This window comes from Halichoeres trimaculatus, unplaced genomic scaffold, assembly GCF_033239565.1.
Source record: "Halichoeres trimaculatus isolate MK-OKI-2021-1 unplaced genomic scaffold, fHalTri1.1 fHalTri1_scaffold_16, whole genome shotgun sequence".
Lineage (NCBI taxonomy): Eukaryota > Metazoa > Chordata > Actinopteri > Labriformes > Labridae > Halichoeres > Halichoeres trimaculatus.
Genome location: NW_027437194.1, coordinates 737,508 through 759,810, shown reverse-complemented (window position 1 = coordinate 759,810; position 22,303 = coordinate 737,508). Strand labels below are relative to the sequence as shown.

The window sequence follows — 22,303 nt, the reverse complement described above, 5'->3', positions numbered from 1 at the left end:
TCCCCCAACTTTAACATTTTTAACTTTCGCATTTTTAACTTAGGCCTCTTTTACTCAACAACATTTCATCTGAAGATACAGTGAAAAATCTGTGTTTACACGGAAACGCTGAGGGACTGAAAACGCCGTAGTGAGCATGCCAGGCCTGTAGGTGGAGCTATAACTGTCTTGTCCAGAAGCATCTTTTGGTAGATCTCCTCTGAAGTAGAGTTGAGCCGATCATCTGGTGTGTTGGTGAATGCTGAGAGCAGAAGTGGAGCAACAGATGCTCATTTAGTTAAAGACAGTCACAGATTCAGCAGATTGAGCAGCAACAAGCTCAACACGGTACATCACCACCATCCCAACAACGGGACTGTTGGATGCATGAAGCGTGAAGCCGAAGCCAAGTGTGACATCACCGTTTCCACTGAAAACGCCGGCTTAATGTTTACACGGCGATGGTGTCGGCAGCGTTTCAGAAAAATCCCACTCTGGAGGCCGTTTTCCGTGTTAACACGAGGCTGAAACACAACAAAACTTTTGCGTTTCAGCCTAAAACGGTTGTCGTGTAAACGGCCCCTTAGACAACCGCCAGCACCTTCAACTGTCGTCATCAATAAACGCCTTCTCACTCGTAATTAGCCGTGTTTGGCCAACAACAACAAAAAAAAGGAGCAGGAGGAGCAGAACAAATCGGCTCGTCACAGCATACTTTGGTCCAGACTTTTAGGTGTGAAAACACCCCCAACATTCGCCGCCTTCTTTGTATTTGCTGCGTCATGACACAATGGAAAGTCGCTGTATCCACCTGTGAAGCACTTTGTTGCGCACAGGACGGATCTACGGTTTGTATGTTTGTATGTGTTTGTGAGGGGGAAGTGGCTGCTAGCATCAGTAGCAGTGTTTCAGTGGGAGCAGCAGCCTCCTCCTTCTCCTGGCAGACTGGGGGATGCAGGGGGAGGTGGTGGGGATGGGGGGTAGCATTTGATGCTACAATTTGGACTCTATCTCTGGCGCTCTCCTTTTTCCAGCAAATTCATTGAGAAGCAGACGTTTCCATGGTAACTTATGAGTTCTCAGGAGCATTACTTCTTTGCTTTCCTTTCTCAGCTTTGTCTGTAATTGCTGTGAACATGCCACCAGTGAGACACGGCTTCCTCGCACAGTGTGTGTGTGTGTGTGTGTGTGTGTGTGTGTGTGTGTGTGTGTGTGTGTGTGTGTGTGTGTGTGTGTGTGTGTGTGTGTGTGTGTGTGTGTGTGTGTGTGCGCCCGTGCGTGACTCCATCATGGGATGTTATGCTGCAGGAAACTGCACCGAGAGCTGTTAAGCAGTAAATGTGTGTTTTGTTTGAGGCAGACGTCGTTCCCATTTGACAGTCTGCATCTCTTAAATCCGAGCTCGGTCGTTTGCAGCGGCGTAATCAGCGTACCTGCAGGGACGATCCACAAATACACTCCACTTTGAGTCTACCTTTTAATGAACACTGAATGCATTCAGCTCGTTGTTTTTCTGAGTTGATCACATTATTGTTTTCCTTTATTTCAGTTTTTTGATGGATGGAAGCAGCGAAGGTGCCCTGACGCAACTGAACCGTAATAGTCGATCACGGTCTTTGACATTTGAGTCAGTTACTCTGTTTTTTCTCTATTCCAGCTTCCTGTTTCAGGGACGGTAATCTATTCTGCTGCCTTCTACCCAAAAACACCATCCCTGGTTTCTTGCATCATCCTGTTTGCAGAGCAAATTAGAAAAGGGGGGAAGGAAAGCTCCATCTTCCCACGTACATACACAAACACACACTCACACACTCCCCTCTCTGACACCATCCTGCGTTATAGGAGGAAGAAAACGAGCCTGATGTGATGAGCTGCCGTGTTTCTGCGTAGTTCTGTGCAGGGCAGCGTTTCTGCAGAACATAACAAGCTGAAAACCAAAGGAGTGTGTGGCGTGTGTCTTCTCTCGGGGAACTAAAGAGGCACGTTTGTCCGTGTGTGTGAAATGTGTTTGTGTTGCTTCATAACAAGCTCCACAGATACGGCGTCGTGGTTGTAGCGTACGTTTGAGAGTCTCTTCACAAATAAAGACGCTTAGAGCAAATAGAAATGTATGTTTGTGCAGATTCAAAGTAGACTGTAATATTTGCTATTTGTAAATAGAGTTTAGAGTCTTGTATATGTGATTCTGCCTCATTATGGTGTCGTTTCAAAGTCCTCAGATCTGAAGGTTTAGGTTAGAAAATAAAAACTGCATCATTACTAAAATATTGTTTCTTAAATGAAGCAAAAACTGCAGTACGGTTGTAATAATAAACTCTGTGCTGCAGAAAAAAATATGATAATATAGATAGATCAATACATAATACCATGTATAAATAAATTTATATATAATATATAACAATAATATTTATTTAAAATTTAAACAATTCAATACATGATATATAATATATATAATATTTTCTATCAAATTCTTATTTTATTTTTTCCAATAAACAGGTACAGATATATTAATGTACAATAAAAAATACAATACAGGATATGAAATTCACATACCCATACAAAATTTGTGAAAAAAGTGCTATTGATACAAAATAAAACAAAAAATAATAAAAATAAGTATAGTTATAAATTAGAAAATAAATTAAAGTATATATGTAATAATAATGACAGCGAAACAGCAAGATTGGTACAAAAAATACAAAGAATAAATATAATTGTAAAGTTGTAAAAATAAATGAAAAATGAATAGAGCAAAAACTGCAGTACTGCTGTAAAAATAAATTCCACACTACATATAAAAATAAAATTATATATATATATATATATATATAAAATATGATTTTTTTAAAATGTTTAATATGTATAAAATATAATTATAACAATACAATATATTTTATAATATATATATATATATATATATATATATATATATATATATATATAATTGTTTAATCAAATCTTATTTGATTTTTTACAATAAACAGGTACAGATATGTATGTGCTCGAATAAAAAATACGATGCAGGTTATAAAACTCACACACCCATACAAAATTTGGGAAAAAGTGCCAGTGATACAAAATAAAAGTAATAAAATAAATATAATTGTAAAATTGTAAAAAAAAAAAAAAAAAAAAAGAATATATGTATGTAATCATAATGACAGCAAAACAAAAAAAAATGAAAATATAGAATTTGTGGATTTTGTGAAAAAGCGCCATTGATACAAAAAAAAATAACACAAATAAATATAATTGTAAAATTGTAAAAGTAAATGAAAATATAAATGTAATAATAATGGCAGCAAAACAAAAAAAATAAATGAATATATATATATATTTATATGATTATAATAACTCCACAAAAAAGACATAAATAAAAATATAAAATTTGTTCAATCTGTAAAAATAATGCCACTGATACAAAATTTAAGTAGAAATAAGAAAAATAAATATAATTGTAAAATTTTAAAAATAAATGAAAATATATATGTAATAATTATGATAGCAAAACAAAAAAAACAACAAATAAATAAGCAAATACGTTAATCCATGATACAGAGAATTAGAGCACAGGTGGGAGTTTAAATGAAATAATTTCTGCCTCTCCACAGCGCAGCACCCCATTTAACAAATCTGCTCTGTTTAATTATCCCCCTGGTTTGTAGCTATTTAAAGAGTTATAGTTTGTTTTTAAAGTGAAGCGTTATGCTTCATAATTTAGCTCCGTCCTCTAATTAAGAGGGATCAACATATGCAGCGGGAGATATCTGAGCGGCAGTATCTGGAGCTTCAGAGGCGGCTCCTGTGCTGTTATCTGAGCTCGGCTGCTACGTGGGCGCCGCTCAGAGTCTCATTCTGGGTAATTTAGAAAGAGACAATGAAGTGAGCGCGAGATAAAGTTTAATTTCTGTGTCCAATAGGTTTCTCACTGGGACACTGTCTATCTCCTCTCTCTTTCTGTAATCAGTCGATCCACAAGACGACACCACAGAATCTGGATACTGTCGCTGGTTTGCTCTAATTATTTCCATTGGGACTTTTACAGTTTATTCATAAATGAGGTTAAATTTAACCCTCACTTTTCTGTAGCTGCATCTTTGTTTTTGTCTCTGGGACATTTTGATTTGTCACAATAAGAGAAGGTTAGCTCGTTGTCTGAACGACGCGTTTTACTGTGAGTCTGTTTGTTTCCATGGAGTCTGGAGAGTTTTCGTCAGAGCTCAGCTTTCACTACGATTGTTAAAACTCAGGTTGGAAATCACAAACACCACCTCCTTTTGTTACCTGAACATGTCGTCCACATCAACTTTTGAATTTCTCATCTTCAGATAAAAGTAATTTAAGCACAGAAAGCTGCAGCTTCACATTTTGGCCCCAATTACTAACAAAGCAGAGGTTAAGAGAGACTGCAGTCACTCTCTGCACCGCTGTGAAGCAATTATTTTCAGCTTGTTTGGTGTCAGAGGAACTTCTAACTCTGCTGCTTATCAGTAAATTGTGGATTTCTCATTTTCTCTGTTGTGTTTCTGTCTTTCTACGGGGGCTCCAGCTAAGCACACAGAGCGCTAATGATGGTTTCATAGCAGAGAGACGGTTAGAGCTGCTCTGATGATGAGCCCCTCCTCGCTTTGACAGCTGATTAAATATATTTCTACACTTTGTCTGGGTGTAGTTTTAATTAGTTAGATTCAGGTTTCTTCTGCATCACTTCTGAAAGTGATATTTCACCTTTAATCTGCTGCTTTGTGTGTGTGGGGCAGCTGTAAGGTGTGTGTGCAGGTAGTGAAGTTAAAGCTGAATCTCAAACTGATGATGCTAACGTCAGACTTTGATCAGACTTTATGGAAAAGCAGGAGCCCAGAAGATAAACTATTAAACAAAATAGTTTACTTACAGTGCTTTTCTATCTTTTTCTATCTTATTAATTTATATTAATATCAGCCCTATGATTGCAAAGACCTGGCAAAGAAATATTAAACAAAGCTGCTTTTTCTTTTCAGAAATAAGACAGTTTGTGCGGTAGATAAGACTGGGATTGTGGTGGAAAAAAAAATTAGTGGCTACTTAATTTAAAGAGGAAGTATTGGTGTTCTCTGATTGGTCTGCTAGGAGCAGACCTTGGTGTTTGAGGCCCACATCTCCAATGTATCCTAATGGGAAGTCGGCCAACCCTCATCACCCTACAGTTTATGATCAAAGATGGCTGCCCTGGATGTGCAGCTCCTATAACAGACAAATATTTTAGCATTTCTGACGAGTGTTTTTCGCACTAAATCTTCTGCACAAATAGCATTGTTAGCTGTTTGTGTATAGAAATATTGCTATTATGGCAAGTTTCCCAACTTGGCAACTGGAGTGTTTAAAGGTCCCATATCCTGCTCCTTTCCTGCAGTTTAATCTGGATCATTGATGTCTTCATGAAATGGTAGAAACATGTTTTGGTCCAAAAAGCCAATAAATCAAGCACAGCAGCATTGTTTCCAGGCTCTCATAGCCCCTCTGTTCAGAACGCTCTGATTTAGTGGGCGTGGCCTTCATATGTAAATGAGCCACCGCTGATACCGCCCCGCTCTTCCACGTCACTGAGAGCGGCGCCACGAGCTCCGAGTGCACAATGTTTAGAAAACAGAGAAGCTCCTTTACCGTAACATTACAGGCTAAAACAACAGGCTAACTGCAGCTAAAGTTAGCATCCTGAAGCTAACACAGAGACAGGGGGGACACTGAGGAAAAGCTCTTCCATCTGCTCCACAGCACACAGCATTTAAAATACTCACATTTCCAGGGTCCCAGGTTTGTTGGAGGATGGTTGGTAATGCGCCTGGATTCAGGACCAGTCTATTGGCTAGCCCTCTGTTGGACTGTCCAAAGTTGGAAAAGCAGTCGGCCGTGAAGTGACTAGCACACACATGCACAGTTTTACTGAGTGTAGCTGGAACATTTCCTGATAAATGAACTCTAGACACTTAGTCTGTCTTCTTCTGAGATGGGAAGCTTGAGCATGGAACTATGTGGCTGTTTACAGCCAAAAACAGAGCAGTGATGGCTCTTCAACTTTGGCATTCTCTTCCCTGCTGCTGGACCAATCAGGTCAGACTTGCTCCTGATTGGTCAAAAAAGGGAATCGCTGACATCGGCAAACCCCCAAAATCCAAACAGCTGGTTTTAGGTCAGGATTTTACATTAACAAGCTCTACTAAGAACAGGTTTGGTCATTAAATATCACATTTTGTGGGCTGGGAGGAAAGACAAAGACCCACACATTTCACTAAAAGACTTAATAAAGTGATAACTGCATAATATGGGACCTTTAATTCGGTGATGACGTCTTTCCAGCTCACCTCTTAATCCACCAGTAAACCAGTGAGGAGATCCTGTGGAGACCTCATCATTTCAGGAGAATCTCATGAAGATCTGGCTCTGTTTTTAGATGAAGAGTTTTGATCAGTTTATAGACAGACAGTGGATACATCTGTGGATTTCCACAAGCTGTGAATACAAAGAGGTTTAAAAATCCTCAGGATATCTACTTTACATCCATATTTAAATATATGAATGCAAAATACTTCCTCTGTAAAATAGTGTATCCGCGAAGTGTTCACAGCCTCTTTTCCAAAATTCAATAAATTCATTTTTTTGTTTTAAATAATTTTTAAAATAAACTGAAGTCCAAAATAAGACAGTTTAACTGTTGACTCCCTGGTTCGTTCATGTTGTCGTCATGGTGTCAAACTACAGTAAAGCCGCGTTTCCACCAAGCAGTCCGGGTCGGTTCGTCTCGGTACGGTGTGCTTTTAGCGGCGTTTCCACAGACTCATCCCGGGACGGATCCCTAAAAACCGAGACGAGCTGTCCCACTTTTTTGGGACCCTTTCGTATGGGTGCCAGACTGAACCGATCCGCTCTCGGGAGGTGGAGCAACACACTGCAGACGGATGATTGGTCAAAAGAATCGTCACTCACCCCGACAGCGGCTGCATTTCTCCTGGCGGCTCACAGACTTCTCTGAAACGAAGCTTGATTGCACTTTGTAACAGAGAGTTACATGAAAATCACAGAGAGGACGAAATGCTGCATGTCTTCCATCCGTGCTCTTTGTTTACTGTGTCGCGTTTTCTTTTTTGTTGGATTTAATCGCGGGGTAAGCTGCTACGGCGTCGCGCTATTGTTTACCAGCTGTGGCTTCCGGCATGCGGCTTACACGCCGCCCACCACGAGAGGGCACAGTTTTCTGTGGAAACGCAAACGGGATGAGACTTAACTGTCCCAAACCGTCCCAAACCGTACTGAACCGACCCGTACTGCTTGGTGGAAACGCAGCATAAGTAGCACCACCTACTGGTAAGGAGGACTTAGCGCAAGATATTTTTGCCTTAAGTATCGGCAGCCTCCACAAGAACCTATACCTTAAAATAAGGTTGATATCAGGCCGATACCAGATACTGATACCAGCACTAACCCATCCCTAATACTGACTGTTAAATAGTGCCTGACGAGGCCTGGAAAGTTATTTTTCTCTCATTTTACGCCTTCGTTCAGAGAGGACAGGACGATGCACAGAGCAGGAAACAGGGTGAGAGTGACCTGTAGCATCCACTTGAGAGCCAGCCTTATCCTGAGGACACTGAAACCTGTTTTTGCTCGTTGTTTCACGTCAGACTCTATAAATCCACACTTTCATCTTGAAAGGTAACTTTAGCATCAGAGTGTTTCTGCTCGGTGAAAGTGCGACCACGCGAGCTTGTGTGGTCTTAAACTTTGGGACTTCGTCTCTCTTTGTGTTCCTCTGTGTTCCCCTTCTCTTCACGCTGAGTCCCATTGTGCTCCAAAGTTGATATTCCTCTCCTGTGAGTGTGTGTGAGAGTGTGTGTGAGTGTGAGAGTGTGTGTTGTACTTGTATTCTCATCAACCCCACCCCCACCATACCCCAAACCACATTAATCCCTTGGGCCTAAAAAAGGAAATCCCTGCTCTGTGCCCTGGCCTCCTCTTCCTGGGAGTGTGCTGGTTGTGAGCTGCGCCTCTCGCTGCGCCTCCTGCTGCACCTCCTGCTGCACCTCTCTGCTGTGAACATGCAGCACGGTCTCCGGTCTGAAAGAGGAGTGTGATTGGAGCAGATCTCAGTGAACGGTTTGGTCTGAAGCTGGAGGCCGTTGTTGGTTCTGTGTCGGAGAACGTTCCCAGCTCAGGATCAGCTTTCCCTCAGAAACACACACACACACACACACACACACACACACACTGCTCGCTCATGCACACAGCTCCCCACGTCCCTCTTCACCCCCCGCTGTGTGAATGGGCCTGAGCGTGCAGGCCGTGCAGCTAAACTCCAGCGCTAACACATTGTTGGTGTGTGAGCATAACTCCATCCGTTGGCAGGCGGGCCGACGGGCAGGCTGTCATTTTCCCTCCCAGTCAGGCTGATCCTGACAGTTAATGATGATTGGCAGGAAGGAAACCGTGCCGTTAACCTCGGTACCTCCAGAGTCTGTCAGACAAAGAGAGATTTCACACTGGTCCAGATTTTCTTTTGGCCAAAGCTGAAACGTCTGAATGTTACAGAATGGTTTGTCTCCTTGATTATGAGCATTTTCCACCATCAGAAAACTTTAAAAACTTTCATCATTCTGGTTTAAGATCTGCTTTATATTGTGTTGCTGTGGTTACAGTATGAAGATGCCTCCTGCTGGAGTAAAGATGTAGCACAGCATGGAGGTAATTAGCTTAAACTTTTTTTTTTTTTAATGAAGCACTTCTTATTTAACCTTCAATTAACCGGGAAAACCATAAAGATATTTGTTTTTTAAAGTGGGCTCAGCAAAAAAGGGCAAAGGAAAGGAGAAAAGAAGGAAAGGAGAATCCTTTTGGACTGTTTCCTTTTGATTTTATATACGATGATGATATATACGAACAGTCAGCTCTAAATTTAAACCTGAAGGTTCATTGGTCATAGTTCTGGCTTTAGTTGGTTTTTAGCCTCGTAGCTCGTCTTTTATGTCCCTGTGGGGAGTTTCTAAGTGATCCTGAAAAAAGTCTTCTTTCTGGTTATCTGCCTTTTGTAGTGATGGTGGACACTGGAGCCTAACTGTCAGACAGAAAAAGGACAGAAGAGCAGAAGAAAGAGAAACTGGAGAGAGACAGAGCACGAACTAAAGGCCAAAACAAAGGCTAAGATGACGACTAAAGGCTGAAACGCAGAAAAAAACACAAGCCAAAGGCAAAAGCAAAGGCTAAAACACAAGTTTAAAGCTAAAACAGAGGCTAAAAGCTAAAACAGAGGCTAAAAGCTGAATCACAAGCTAAAGGCTAAAACACCAGCTAAAAGCCTAAACAAAGGCTCAAACACAAGCTGAAGGCTGAAACACATGCTAAAGGCCAATACAAAGGCTAAAGGCTAAAACACTAGCAAAAAGCTAAAACACAGGCTTAAAGCTTAAACAAAGAAACAAAGAAATAAACACAAGCTAAAGGGTAAAACAAAGGCTTAATCACAAGCTTAAGACTGAAACACAAGCTTAAAGTTAAAACAGAGGCTAAAAGCTGAATCACAAGCTAAAGGCTAAAACACCAGCTAAAGGGTAAAACACAAGCGTAAGGCTAAAAAACAAGCTTAAAGTTAAAACAGAGGCTAAAAGCTGAATCACAAGCTAAAGGCTAAAACACCAGCTAAAGGCTTAAACTAAGGCTAAAACACCAGCTAAAGGCTAAAACACAAGCTTAAGGCTAAAAAACAAGCTAAAAGCTAAAACAGAGGCTAAAAGCTGAATCACAAGCTAAAGGCTAAAACACCAGCTAAAGGGTAAAGCTAAGGCTAAAACACAAGCTTAAGGCTAGATCACAAGGTAAAGGCTTATCACAAGCTTAAGGCTAGAACATAGGCTAACAGCTGAATAACAGGCTAAACACAGGCTTAAAGCTGAATCACAAGCTAATGGATAAAACACAAGCGAAAGGCTTAAATACACGCACGTTGTCATGTTATGTCCCAGCACTGGGCTGCTAGTAGCTCTTCTATAGATAGCTAATGAGATACATTTTAAACTTGCAGCGTTAGCTACTTGTCACATTTCAATAACAGCGCTACGTTCATATCCTGATAAATTCCTCACCTCGTGGCGTTGTATCTGGAAAAATGTTGACTTGAACAAAGAAAATTTGTTCCAAAACAAACACACGCCTGGTTAAAAGTCCCATCTTTACAACAGTCTGACTCCGGGCCAGAAGGTGGCGCTGCAGTCACATCAAACAGATCCTCTTCTTAGCAGCTTTAAATGAACTTTTTGTTGATTGTTGTTGCTGAATGAGTTGGTGAAGGAATATAACCTTACCACACACATTCAAACTGTCAGAGACGTGTTGGTTGTTTTCTCCTTCACCTGCTGTTGTCCGGTCACGCTGGTTAAACCCTTCCTCACCATCCGTCTCCTCTTCCTCTGTCTCAGCTACCCAGAGAACGGCGTGGTGGAGATGCAGCCGTGCCACGTGCGGCCCCGGGCCAGGACTCTGCTGAGGTGGGACCAGCTTGAGGTGGGCATGCTTGTTATGGTTAACTACAACATAGAGACGCCGGATGAGCGGGGTTTCTGGTTCGACGCCGAGGTTCAGACTCTAAACCAGGCGTCCCGAACCAACAAGGAGCTCCGGGTCAAGATCCTCCTGGGGTGAGGATCCGTACACGCCGTCTCTCTGTCACGCCTCGTGGATGTTTTCACTCTGTGCCGTCTTTTCCTCCGTTATCTCTCTGCGTCTCTCCCTCTGACTCCAGGGGCCCCGGGGACATCATCGGGGACTGTAAGGTCCAGTTTCTGGATGAGATCTACCAGGTGGAGAAGCCAGGAGCCCGCGCGCTCTCTGCTGCAGACGGACAGTTCAAACGTGGGCTCCCTCTCGTTCAGTGATCATTCTGTCACACCATGAAACCATGAAACCATGAATCCACCCTCATGTGTTCACGCCTCTGCTTCCAGGGAAGAGCGGGCCGGAGTGTAAGCACTGCAAGGCCGACCCCGAGGCCGAGTGCCGCTTCTGCTCCTGCTGCGTCTGCGGCGGGAAGCAGGACGCTCACATGCAGCTGCTGTGTGACGAGTGCAACATGGCGTTCCACATCTACTGCCTCAACCCGCCGCTGTCCACCATCCCCGACGACGAGGACTGGTGCGTAGCTCAGCGAGCGGCGTGAAGCTGACTGACCAAATCTGGAGAAACCAAATTTCTCTTGATGTTTATTCTGCTAAACAAGCTTCAGCTCCTCATTACACCAAATTATTCCCAGAGCACGTTTTCATGCAGAGCTCTGGTTCAGCGCTCACAGACTCTCAGATCTACAAAAACCTCCTCTCCTCCTGCCAGGTACTGCCCCACCTGCAAGAACGACACCAGCGAGGTGGTGAAGGCCGGGGAGAAGCTCAAAGCCAGCAAGAAGAAAGCTAAGATGCCGTCAGCAACGACGGAGAGTCAGAGGGACTGGGGCAAGGTGAGGCACACACAGGTACACACAGGTAAACACACAGACTGGGCAGACTGGGCAGACTGAAGGCTGAAAGGAAAATTAACTTTGAGAAATCAGTGGAAAAGTTTTATCTAACATCTGGATTCTTCTGGAACAGGATTTCATCTCTTTTTGCTCGTATAAGATTCTTGGTATCTAAAAATGCTGAAATAGATCTTAAAGGAGCAGTACGAGTTTTTTCAAAAGTTGATGTTGGAAAAATAAAAAAGTTGTTAATTGAAATCTGCAGTTTCTATAGAAGCAAATCAGACATAACTAATTGAATTTTAACAGCCGCTGAATTCATGGCATTGAATTATTTTGCCATGAAAACCATGTGTCTGAATTTGTTGTCCTAAATTCTTCTATGTAAAATTCAGATCCAAAACTTTAAGGTTCATAACTCAACAACAAAAAGATTCAGGTTGCTCAGATTCCTCTCTGGGTTCACACAGGATCTTAAAATATCTGTCCCCCTGCTGATCTCTTCCATCCACTCACTGCTTTTTCATAAAGCTGGGAGCTGTTTACCATCCGTCAAAGTAATTATTTTAAGATAAAACTTGTGTTTTTATTTGGTTAACTTCCTCATGTCGCTTGGCAAACCCTTGTTCTCCACAGTATGCAGTCAAAAAGCACTCGCTTCTGTTGTTATTGATAAACAAATAATGCCTCTATAGGAAGGGCTCTTTAACTCCTTTGCAGTGGCTCCTTGTAGAAATTTTTTATAATTTTTTGAAAATGAAGCAAATGGTTTAAATTTATAATTTTTTAATTTTTTTTTTTGACAACTTATTGGAATTGCTGCAAATTTGAGCACAGTTTTTAATTTCTTTTTTTTTTTTTTTTGAAATTTCAAAACTTTTACAATTTTTGCATTTTTTTGAAATTCAAAAATGTTGCCAATTTTTAAAATTTATGACATTACAGTTTTTTGAAAATATTGGCAAATTCATTAAAATTACAAAAACTAATATATCACATGCTCAATTTTATACGATACAATACACTTTATCGTCCCCCTAGGGAAATTTGTTTTGGACACGAATCTGGTAAAACAAACACAAAATTGCACATCACCAGTATTGCACATACAGGCACATGTTGCACAAACCCAGCTTTAAAACAAAGAAAACCACGTAAATATTGCACAATCCCTGCAGCCTTAAGACCAAGTGAAAACACAAATAATCACAAAACTTCCTGTGTAAAAAAATACTCACTATATTTTAACTGTGTACAGAATTTTATATGCTTTATACAAAGGCTGACCGATTTTGGAAAAATAATCTAATTGCGATTTTTTTGGGCCAGTATTGCGATTGCAATTTAGCGTGCATTTTTTTTATAATTTTTATTTTTATTTTTTTTATTTTATTTATTTATTTTTATTTATTTTTTTATTTTTTTGAGGGGGGGGGGGTATCTTTTGCATTATTTACCAAAAAAAAAATCATTCTCTATCATTTCATAGAAGAAGCATAAAGTGATACAAATAATAAATCTTTATTTAACTATCACAATCACAGAAGAATGTTGACTGATTTATTTAACTTCAAATCTTGTAGACGTGTAATATTTTGCCAGAAAAAACAGCATTTTGACTTTTGCTGGTTTTAAGGAAGAAGGAGAACAAGTTACTATATTCCCTCCAGGTCTGTGTACATGGAACTTTTTAAAATCTAATTTTTTCAAGTTGCTGACTCTGTGATTTGAAAATTACACTCTGTTACATTAAGATGTTGGTTTAAATTTGATTAATTGTTCAGACCTACTTTATAGTCTTTTTTTCTGAAGATAAAGTAGATTTTGTGTCTCCTGAATAACTTTAATCCAGGTGAGCTGAGGAAAAATGGCTCCTATGAAAATAAAGGTTGCAGACCCCTGATCTATAGGGGGCGCTGTCAGTCAGGAACAGGACACCTTGACGTTCATCTGAGGGTTTTTTTTTTTTTAAAGTTAAATACTTAATTTTAGTCTTTTTTATGTTTGTATTGGGAAAAAAGTTGAGATGTCAGATCCCCTAAATAAATCTTATAAACTGACCTACATGATGTTAATTTTTTGGGAAAATATGGCTCCTGATAAAGTCTGTAGACATCATCATCATCATTTGACTTTTTCACTTGGTGTTAAAAAGTGAACTTAAAATCGTAAAAATCTGAAACATCGAAGAATCACAATTTAAATTCAGTCGGCAGCTCAAAAAAATTAAAAAAAATCAAATCAGGAGAAAAAGAAAATCATCCCAGCCGTAGTTATTTTTGTGAAAAAATCCTTGACGCCTGTTGAAACTCCTGATAACTGACCCATCATCCAACTTAAAGATTCAGCAGCTCATTTTTGGGTAACAGCAGACTACCCCCTCCATCCTTCTCCGTCAGAGATGTTTCAGACCCTGTTCCTCCATCTTTCCCCCGTCACGTCTGTTTCTTTCTCTTATTATTTCCCGACAGGCTGAGGTGAAGTTTTCCAGACTTCTTCAACAGATTCAATTTGACATGACGTGTGTGATGGAGCCGTCCCAGGCCTCTTTTCTTTTGTCTGCAGGAGTAAATCAGAGCTGTTACTGGGTTGGACCAATCAGAATCAGCGGTTAACAGAGTCCTGGTCTGTCAGGTTACTGTCACATTATCCCGTTAACTTCCTGGTGTTCACGTTTAAAGTTCAGACCCAGGGAAGAGTAGTTCATGCTCAGCGCTGAGGCAGAAACCGTTTCCTCAGATCTCCTGCTGGCCTGACCGTGTGTCTGACGCTCTTTCCTGGAAGCCCCGATGGAAAAATCACTGGTTTCTTACCCAGAATGCTCTCTGTCTCTGTCTCTAATTGGAAACAGTTTTCAAATCTTTCAACAATCAACAATCTTTGTTGTAATTCCAGGGTATGGCCTGTGTGGGGCGCACTAAGGAGTGCACAATCGTCCCTTCAAACCACTACGGACCCATACCGGGCGTCCCCGTAGGAACCACCTGGAAGTTCAGAGTCCAGGTTAGCCTCTTTTTCTCACATCATGCATGTTAATGTATGCTAGCATCTAACTTCCTGTGTTTCACTTTCACTTCCTCCTCCAAACCCTTCCCAGGTGAGCGAGGCAGGTGTTCACAGGCCGCACGTAGGCGGGATCCACGGACGCAGTAACGACGGCTCTTATTCGCTGGTGTTGGCCGGAGGCTTTGAGGACGAAGTGGTTCGTTCTTATTTCATCAGATTATTTCCTGTCGAATCCTTGAGTTCTTGTTTGGTTGATTTTTTATTCGTGGTCATGGCGTCCCGTAGGATCGAGGAGACGAGTTCACGTACACAGGCAGCGGCGGTCGGGATCTCTCAGGAAACAAGCGGATTGGAGAGCACTGCTTCGACCAGACGCTGACGCACATGAACAGGTATGTCACACTAAATCTGGCCTAACCTTATCCGGCCAATCAGAGGGAGGGGGCCTGTGGAGCGCAGAGCCTTAAAGAGACAGTAGCTCAAACAAAACGCTGCAGACAGAAAATAGTAAATCATTTAAAGCTGACAGGAAACCACCAAACCTACCCCCTCTTTAAATCTGTTTAATCTTGACTCTTTCAGGGCGCTGGCTTTAAACTGCGATGCTCCACTCAACGACAAAGACGGCGCTGAGTCCAGAAACTGGCGAGCAGGAAAGCCGGTGAGGGTGGTGCGCAGCTCCAAAGGTCGACGGATCAGCAAGTACGCTCCTGAGGAGGGAAACCGCTACGACGGTATTTACAAGGTACGGATGATCCCGACAGGAAAACAAACGAGTCTGAAACACAGATACACCGTCACAGACCGGCTCGGTTTCTGGTTTGATCCCAGGTGGTGAAGTACTGGCCAGAGATCGGGAAGTGTGGGTACCTGGTGTGGCGGTACCTGCTCAGACGGGATGATCAGGAACCAGCACCCTGGACCCCCGAGGGCCTGGAGAGGATCAACAAACTGGGCCTGGCTATTCAAGTTAGACTCAAAGTGTTTCCTCTGTTCAGACATTTCATGAGTAACATCTGTACTCACCTCTCCGTCCTCGTCTCTGTCCTCGTCTCCGCAGTACCCGCCCGGTTACCTAGCCGCCATGGCCAACAAATCCAGGAAGGAGGCCTGTGCCAGACCGGGTCGTGGAGGCCGGAGTAAGCACTACCCCGGGAGAGGACGGCAGAGGAGGCAACGCAAGATCAGAGAGAAGGAGGAGAACGAGGAGGACGAGGAGGACGAGCAGCTGATGGCGCCCATGGACGAGGACGAGCCGCAGAGTAACGGGGAGCAGAAGACGAGCAGAGACAGCGGTGGGTGCTTCACAGGAGGAGCTCAGAGCAGGTCGGAGGAGGTGCAGGAGGAGAGGACAGGTGAGGACAGCAACCGTAGGACAGAGGAGGCCACCAAAGGACAGAGGAAGCCAGCGTAGGACAGAGGAAGCAACTGTAGGACAAAGAAAGCCAGCGTAGGACAGAGGAAGCCACTGTAGGATAGAGGAAGCCACTGTAGGACAGAGGAAGCCACTGTAGGATAGAGGAAGCCACTGTAGGACAGAGGAAGCCACTGTAGGACAGAGGAAGCCAGCGTAGGACAGAGGAAGCCACTGTAGGAAAGAGGAAGCCACTGTAGGACAGAGGAAGCCAGCGTAGGACAGAGGAAGCCACTGTAGGATAGAGGAAGCCACTGTAGGACAGAGGAAGCAACTGTAGGACAAAGAAAGCCAGCGTAGGACAGAGGAAGCCACTGTAGGATAGAGGAAGCCACTGTAGGACAGAGGAAGCCACTGTAGGACAGAGGAAGCCAGCGTAGGACAGAGGAAGCAACTGTAGGACAAAGAAAGCCAGCGTAGGACAGAGGAAGCCACTGTAGGATAGAGGAAGCCACTGTAGGACAGAGGAAGCCACTGTAGGACAGAGGAAGCCAGCGTAGGACAGAGGAAGCCACTGTAGGAAAGAGGAAGCCACTGTAGGACAGAGGAAGCCAGCGTAGGACAGAGGAAGCCACTGTAGGATAGAGGGATGTCAGCGCTGTCTCTGTCTTTCTCCAGCAGTCGCTCCTTTTTCTGAGGCGTCTCTAACGTTCCTGCCTTTGACAGACGCGTCTTTAACGTTTGTGTTTTTAAAAATTTTGTGTCTTAAACGTTCGTGTCTTTGAAGTTTGTGTCTTTACCGTTTGCATTTTTTTTAATTAAGCGTCTCAAACATTCTTGTCTTTAACATTCGTGTCTTTGTCGTTTGTGTCTTAAACGATAGTGCCTTTAACATTTGCGTTTTTTTACTTTCGAGTCTTAAACATTCGTGTCTTTGAAGTTTGTGCCTTTAACATTTTCCTTTTTTACTTTTGTGTCTTTAACTTTTGTGTTTTTAAATATAGTCTCTTTAACGATAGTGCCTCTAAAATTTGTGTCTTTACCGTTTGTTTTTTTTTACTTAAGTGTCTTAAACTTTTGTGTGTTAATTTGTGCTGTCAGGCGATTAAAAAATGTAATCTAATTAATTACAGGATTTGTAATTAATTAATCTGATTAATCACATTTTAATCTTATATCTGCTTAAAGTCCCAAAATAAAGAATTTGAATTCCAGGACATTAAAATTACATTAAAAGACATTAAAAAACATTTAAAAATAAGGTGGGAATATATACAACACATTTTTAGGTACCCTGAGGCATAAGGAACACATGAAAAAAGTTTTATGGTTCTACCTTAACAAAATCTACACAGTCCTGCCCCTAAGATAAGCTGATTTGATTTTTAGGACGGTTTTTGCTTCATTCACATTTTTACTCGATGTGGACTCAATTTTCACTGCAATATGAACTTCTATACTTCTATGAGGTCAGGAGAACCAGGGCTAAAGGCTAAAAACTGTGAGGAACTATGTACAAAACACTTAATTCAAGTCTTGGATCAAAGAAAAGTGAAGTATTCTCAGTTTAACAAGCTCTGAACACACAAACTGTTGCTGATTGGTGCAGAGCAGCCCCAAGCTGAAACATGACACCAGGAAGATGGAAGCAAATTTTCAAAGAATTCTTTAGATTTAAATACAGGACAAATATCGATCATTCAGGGCTTGTTTGATGCAGTAAAGAGTGTAGAATTATCTGTTTTTTACAGAATTGAGCAAACGGTTGATTTTCTGCAGATTTTCCAGATGCAAAGCATGTTGTGATACATTCGGGGACTGTCCAAAAATTGGAAAATCTGACGAGAACACCACTTTTTCCACGTAGGACAAACGGTTTGTAAATGCTAGACATTTGAAAATAAGTGCGTCTTTGGACGCCTCACGGGTTTGGGATCCAGACAAATCTGCGTTAATTTTTATAACACGTTAAATTGCGGTGTAATTAATTAATCTAATTAACGCCCTAGTGTTAAACATTTGTGTCTTTAACGTTCATGTCTATAATGTTCGTGTCTTAACGTTCGTGTCTTTAGCGTTCCCGTCCATAACGTTTGTGTCTCTAACGTTCTTGTCCTTAACCCTCGTGTCTTTGACAGACGCGTCGCCAGCAGAGGAGCCGCCCTCGAAGCGGGTGAAGGTGGAGGAGGCGTTCCAGCTGTCGGAGCAGCAGAAGCAGCTGATCCACGAGGACACGGCCAACAAGAAGCTCTGGGATGAAGCCATGGGACATCTGAAGGAGGGGCCGGTAGGTTTCTCCTCAGATAAAAACCGTCCTGTCTTCATGTCTGTCTCCTTCCTGAAATCAGCTGCTTCCTGTTTCCTTTGTGCAGAACTTCCTGCGTAAGATGGAGCAGATCTTCATGTGTGTGTGCTGTCAGGAGCTGGCCTTCCAGCCCATCACCACCGCCTGCTCACACAACGTCTGCAAGGTGAGGAGCCGGAGAGTTTCCTGTTTCAGCTAACAGCTCATTTTTAGCTTGTTTAAAGAGAAAGAAAAGGAAGTAAGAGTTTAAATACTGTTGGTTTATCTTTTTACAGCCTGAATGATTCATTAGCTTTGATTGTTTACAAATGAACATGGGGTTTACTTAAGATGCCAGGAGAGTTAACTCAATCCAGAGCTATGCTTATCTCAATTAATCATAATATACTACTATAATGAAATATGATAAAATATAATATAACATAAAAAATATATATAATATAATATAAAAAAATATATTATTACAATATATTATAATATAATATAATATAATATAATATAATATAATATAATATAATGTAATGTAATATTATATTATAATATATGTAATATATACAATATATTACATATATAATATGTTATATATATAATATGTTATATATAAAATTGACATGAGATTTGTTCTTCTTATCCCCTCCTGTTCCATTCTCTTTCAATAAAGGGATTATTAATATTTATACTTTTGTTATTTTTATTAATTAATTTTTTTTTCCAAATAATTTTATTAGTTTTGTTGGTACTGTATTTTTTTTATTTCAACTGATATTATTATTATTATTATTATTATTATTATTATTATTATTATTATTATTATTATTATATATCATATATATATAGTATATATATATTATTGTATATATTTTTTTATTTTATATTATTTTTATTTTTATTATTTGTTGATATTACCAGCTGTAGCAGTAGATGTAGTATTACTTTATATTTGATTTTATCATCAACTTTCATTACTTTTGTTGTTATTACTTCTTTTATTGCTACTGTTATTAACAGTAATATCCCAATTATCAATATAACCATCAACATCATGATGACCAACAGCATTTCTAAAATTCTGACATTACTGTTCTTGTTATCATTCATGTTTCTTTTTGTTTATCTATTTATTTGTCTTTTTATTGTTCCTTTTCCCAAGTAATCTTTGCCGTTATGTTTATATTATTTTGTTTATTGCTACAACAGTCACTGCCTTCACCACCTCACAGCCCTTTGTCTGTCTGTGTCACTGTCAAGTCTTGTTGCACAATAAAAAAATATAAATAATAATAAAAAATAAAAAAAAATAAAAAAGGAAAGTCAGAGTTCAGAGGTTTTTCATTCTCTGCCCATAAACCTTTGATCTCCTTTAAAACATTTTGACTTTTCCATTTTCTGACCGGTGTCTCCCTCCTCAGAGCTGTCTCCAGCGGTCGTTCAGAGCCCAGGTCTACACCTGCCCGGCCTGCCGTCACGACCTGGGAAAGGACTACGCCATGACCCAGAACGTGACGCTCCAGATGCTGCTGGACCAGTTCTACCCCGGCTACAGCAAGGGCCGATGAAACACATTTCTGAGTAGAAACCGTACAGACGCACACACGCAGTCATTCTGTGCACACACCTATACCGGCAGTTACCTACAGCTCCACTCTAAGAACGCACCACGCACACACACTGTACTGACCCACGGGAAATGTATATTACAGCCATCTCTATGTATACAATCATTCATACACACACCACCTCAGTAGGGACTGACCTCATCTTCCTCAACCTGGACTGTCTCCATCAGCATCACCAGCCTGAAAGTTTCCTCCAGGACTTTTTCTGCTCCCCGCCCACAAACGCACAAAGGAGCTCTCGTTAGCTCTCGTTAGCCCTCGTTAGCCCTCGTTAGCCCTTGTTAGCCAATGTTAGCCCACTAAACCCACCTCTCACTATTCCTCTGTAACTCTTTTAAACTGACATTAAAATAAGTTGTTAGACTCCTGCCAACCCTTACACTGCAAAAACTGAAATCTTATCAAGTTTTTTTTGTCTTTTTTAAGTAAAAATGATCTTTTTAGGCTTAATCTGATTCACATTCACCTGATCAGTCAGAAAAATGTCTGAATCAGACCTAATTTTGTCTTAAGGTAACTTAAAAGATGTTTTTCTGGACTGATTAGTTTAAAGTGGCTCAAGTCAAGTATACTCAGACAAATTTTACTTAAAATAAGACAAAAACACTTGATAAGATTTCAGTTTTTGCAGTGTAGCTGCTCATTTCATGTTAGAAACAAATAACAACTTTCCTTAAATTCTGTCTCAAAGCAAACAGGCTTCATATTAACTTTGCTCAGACAGATTCAGTGTGATTTAAAGCACCGAGCAGAGCAATCGGCTTCTGTTTCCTGTCAGAAAATCAGTCTGGGGAGTGATCAGCTCTGACAGGATGATGAGAGCCAGAAAACGGAGACGTGTCTGTCAGAATCAGCTGATGTCTGTCTCCAGGAGAAGAGGGAAAGAGCTTTTTGCAGATGCAGTTTGAGAGTGCCTTGTTAAACTAAAAACAGGACGGTAACAACAGTTAGCATCAAATGCTCGCCGTCTAAACCAAAGTTATTTTTTTGACTTATCTTTTAAATCACGCGTTGGTTTAAAACCTGATCTTGAGTGTTTTGTGTTGACTGTTCTTAAGTTTCACTTTCGTTAGAATAACGTTCAATTAGAGAGCGCTACGTTAGCATAACACAGCACTAAAGATGGATGGTTTTTAAGGGCGGATACTGTTTATCAGTAGTTGAGGAGGCTGATAACTCCCATAGTCAGCACTTAAGTCAGTTTAGAAAACTATTACAAAATATTTCTATAAAAAAATGCTGCAAAATCTGAGGCAGCACCAAAATGAAGAAATTAAGCGTTGAATTAAAAAACGTCAAAGTGCAATATAAATACGAGCGGCTGTAACCACACAGAAAATCATTTCCCAGGACTAATCCCTGTTGATTTTGTGTACTAGTTTGTTTGCTAGTATCATTGTGTCTCGATAAACGTGCGGCCATGACAGCACATACTTTTATTTTAATCAGCCACAGCAATCTTTATTTTCCAGGAGTGTTTTCTGATTTTTCCTTTTAGCCTATAATCTTTTGGGTACGATGAAATGTGCAGGGTTGGCAGGTCTAACAGGATCAAAACAAACCTGATCTGATCACCTGGATCCAGCTGTTCAAAAACTCACTTCATCACATTTTTGTCTTAAAAACTCGGTTTGATCAGACTCCTCCAGGAACAGATTTATAACATTTAAAATGCTGCAGTGACACTTTTTGTCCACAAGGGGCGCTGACTCCTTCAGGCTTCTTTTATTTCATGTTTGATATTAACAGTTTTTTTTTTCTGTGGACAAAATTATTTTCACGATAAAAACTGGAAGATTTACTTAAAAAAAATCACAGATTAGGATTTTTTTTTTTAGCTTTAATCTTTTAATTTTGAACAGCTGGACCCTGACCCCCTAAAGGACGGTTTACGTCTGACCCGGTTTGACTCTGGAGGTGGTCTAAGGGGAGAGTCCCCCTTCTTTTGCTCATCAGCATTAAATCCACACCCACACAAGTCCGTACATCACCGAGCGGCGGTAACACGCTGCAGTACACGTCAGTTTCTCACAGCTCTGTTGACTTTCAGTGTTACCGCCTCCTCCTCCTCCTCCTCCTCCTCCTCCTCCTCCTCCTCTCTCATTGGCCGGCTGGCTGTCTGTTTGTTTGTGGTGATGTCCTCGTTTCTGTTCAATCATTCAGGTTTTTTTTCACCAGTTACACCTCCTCTATGGTCTCTAACGCTAACTGTGATGTGCATTTCTCCACTGTTGCTCCTCCTCCTCCTCCTCCTCCTCCTCCTCCTCCTGCGTTGATGGCGACGCTGATCGCTCTGGTTTCTTTTCTGTTGTGCCCCTCCTCTCCTCACCTCTCCTCCCGTAAACCTACAGTACTAACACTCTTTAGACGTCTCGTGGACGCTTGGCTTCAGTGCTGTGTTGTTGCTTTTTTCTGGTTTTTGTTGATTTTTTACTTTTATTGCACTCTATTGAAGAAAACAGTTTGGAAAGTTGCTTTTCATTTTTCTAGGATGCTTACTACTCTCTCTCTCTGTCTGTCTGTCTGTATGCCACCTCTCTACCATTATAGTTACTTCTATTTTAATCTTT

The 22,303-nt window shown here is 41.0% G+C and overlaps 1 protein-coding gene across 1 annotated transcript in view; it reads left to right on the top strand.

Annotated features, from left to right (window-relative positions):
• Positions 1-21,151, top strand: part of uhrf2 (ubiquitin like with PHD and ring finger domains 2) — a 45,809-nt gene extending 24,658 nt beyond the window's left edge. The window contains exons 4-16 of the mRNA XM_074689995.1: positions 10,422-10,640; positions 10,745-10,854; positions 10,947-11,133; positions 11,329-11,452; positions 14,348-14,455; positions 14,550-14,654; positions 14,744-14,850; positions 15,041-15,203; positions 15,290-15,427; positions 15,519-15,753; positions 17,951-18,099; positions 18,185-18,283; positions 19,527-21,151. Coding sequence (XP_074546096.1) covers positions 10,422-10,640; positions 10,745-10,854; positions 10,947-11,133; positions 11,329-11,452; positions 14,348-14,455; positions 14,550-14,654; positions 14,744-14,850; positions 15,041-15,203; positions 15,290-15,427; positions 15,519-15,753; positions 17,951-18,099; positions 18,185-18,283; positions 19,527-19,673 — 1,891 coding nt within the window. The 3' untranslated portion in view covers positions 19,674-21,151. The remainder of the gene's footprint in view (positions 1-10,421; positions 10,641-10,744; positions 10,855-10,946; positions 11,134-11,328; positions 11,453-14,347; positions 14,456-14,549; positions 14,655-14,743; positions 14,851-15,040; positions 15,204-15,289; positions 15,428-15,518; positions 15,754-17,950; positions 18,100-18,184; positions 18,284-19,526) is intronic.
• Positions 21,152-22,303: the final 1,152 nt, after the last annotated feature.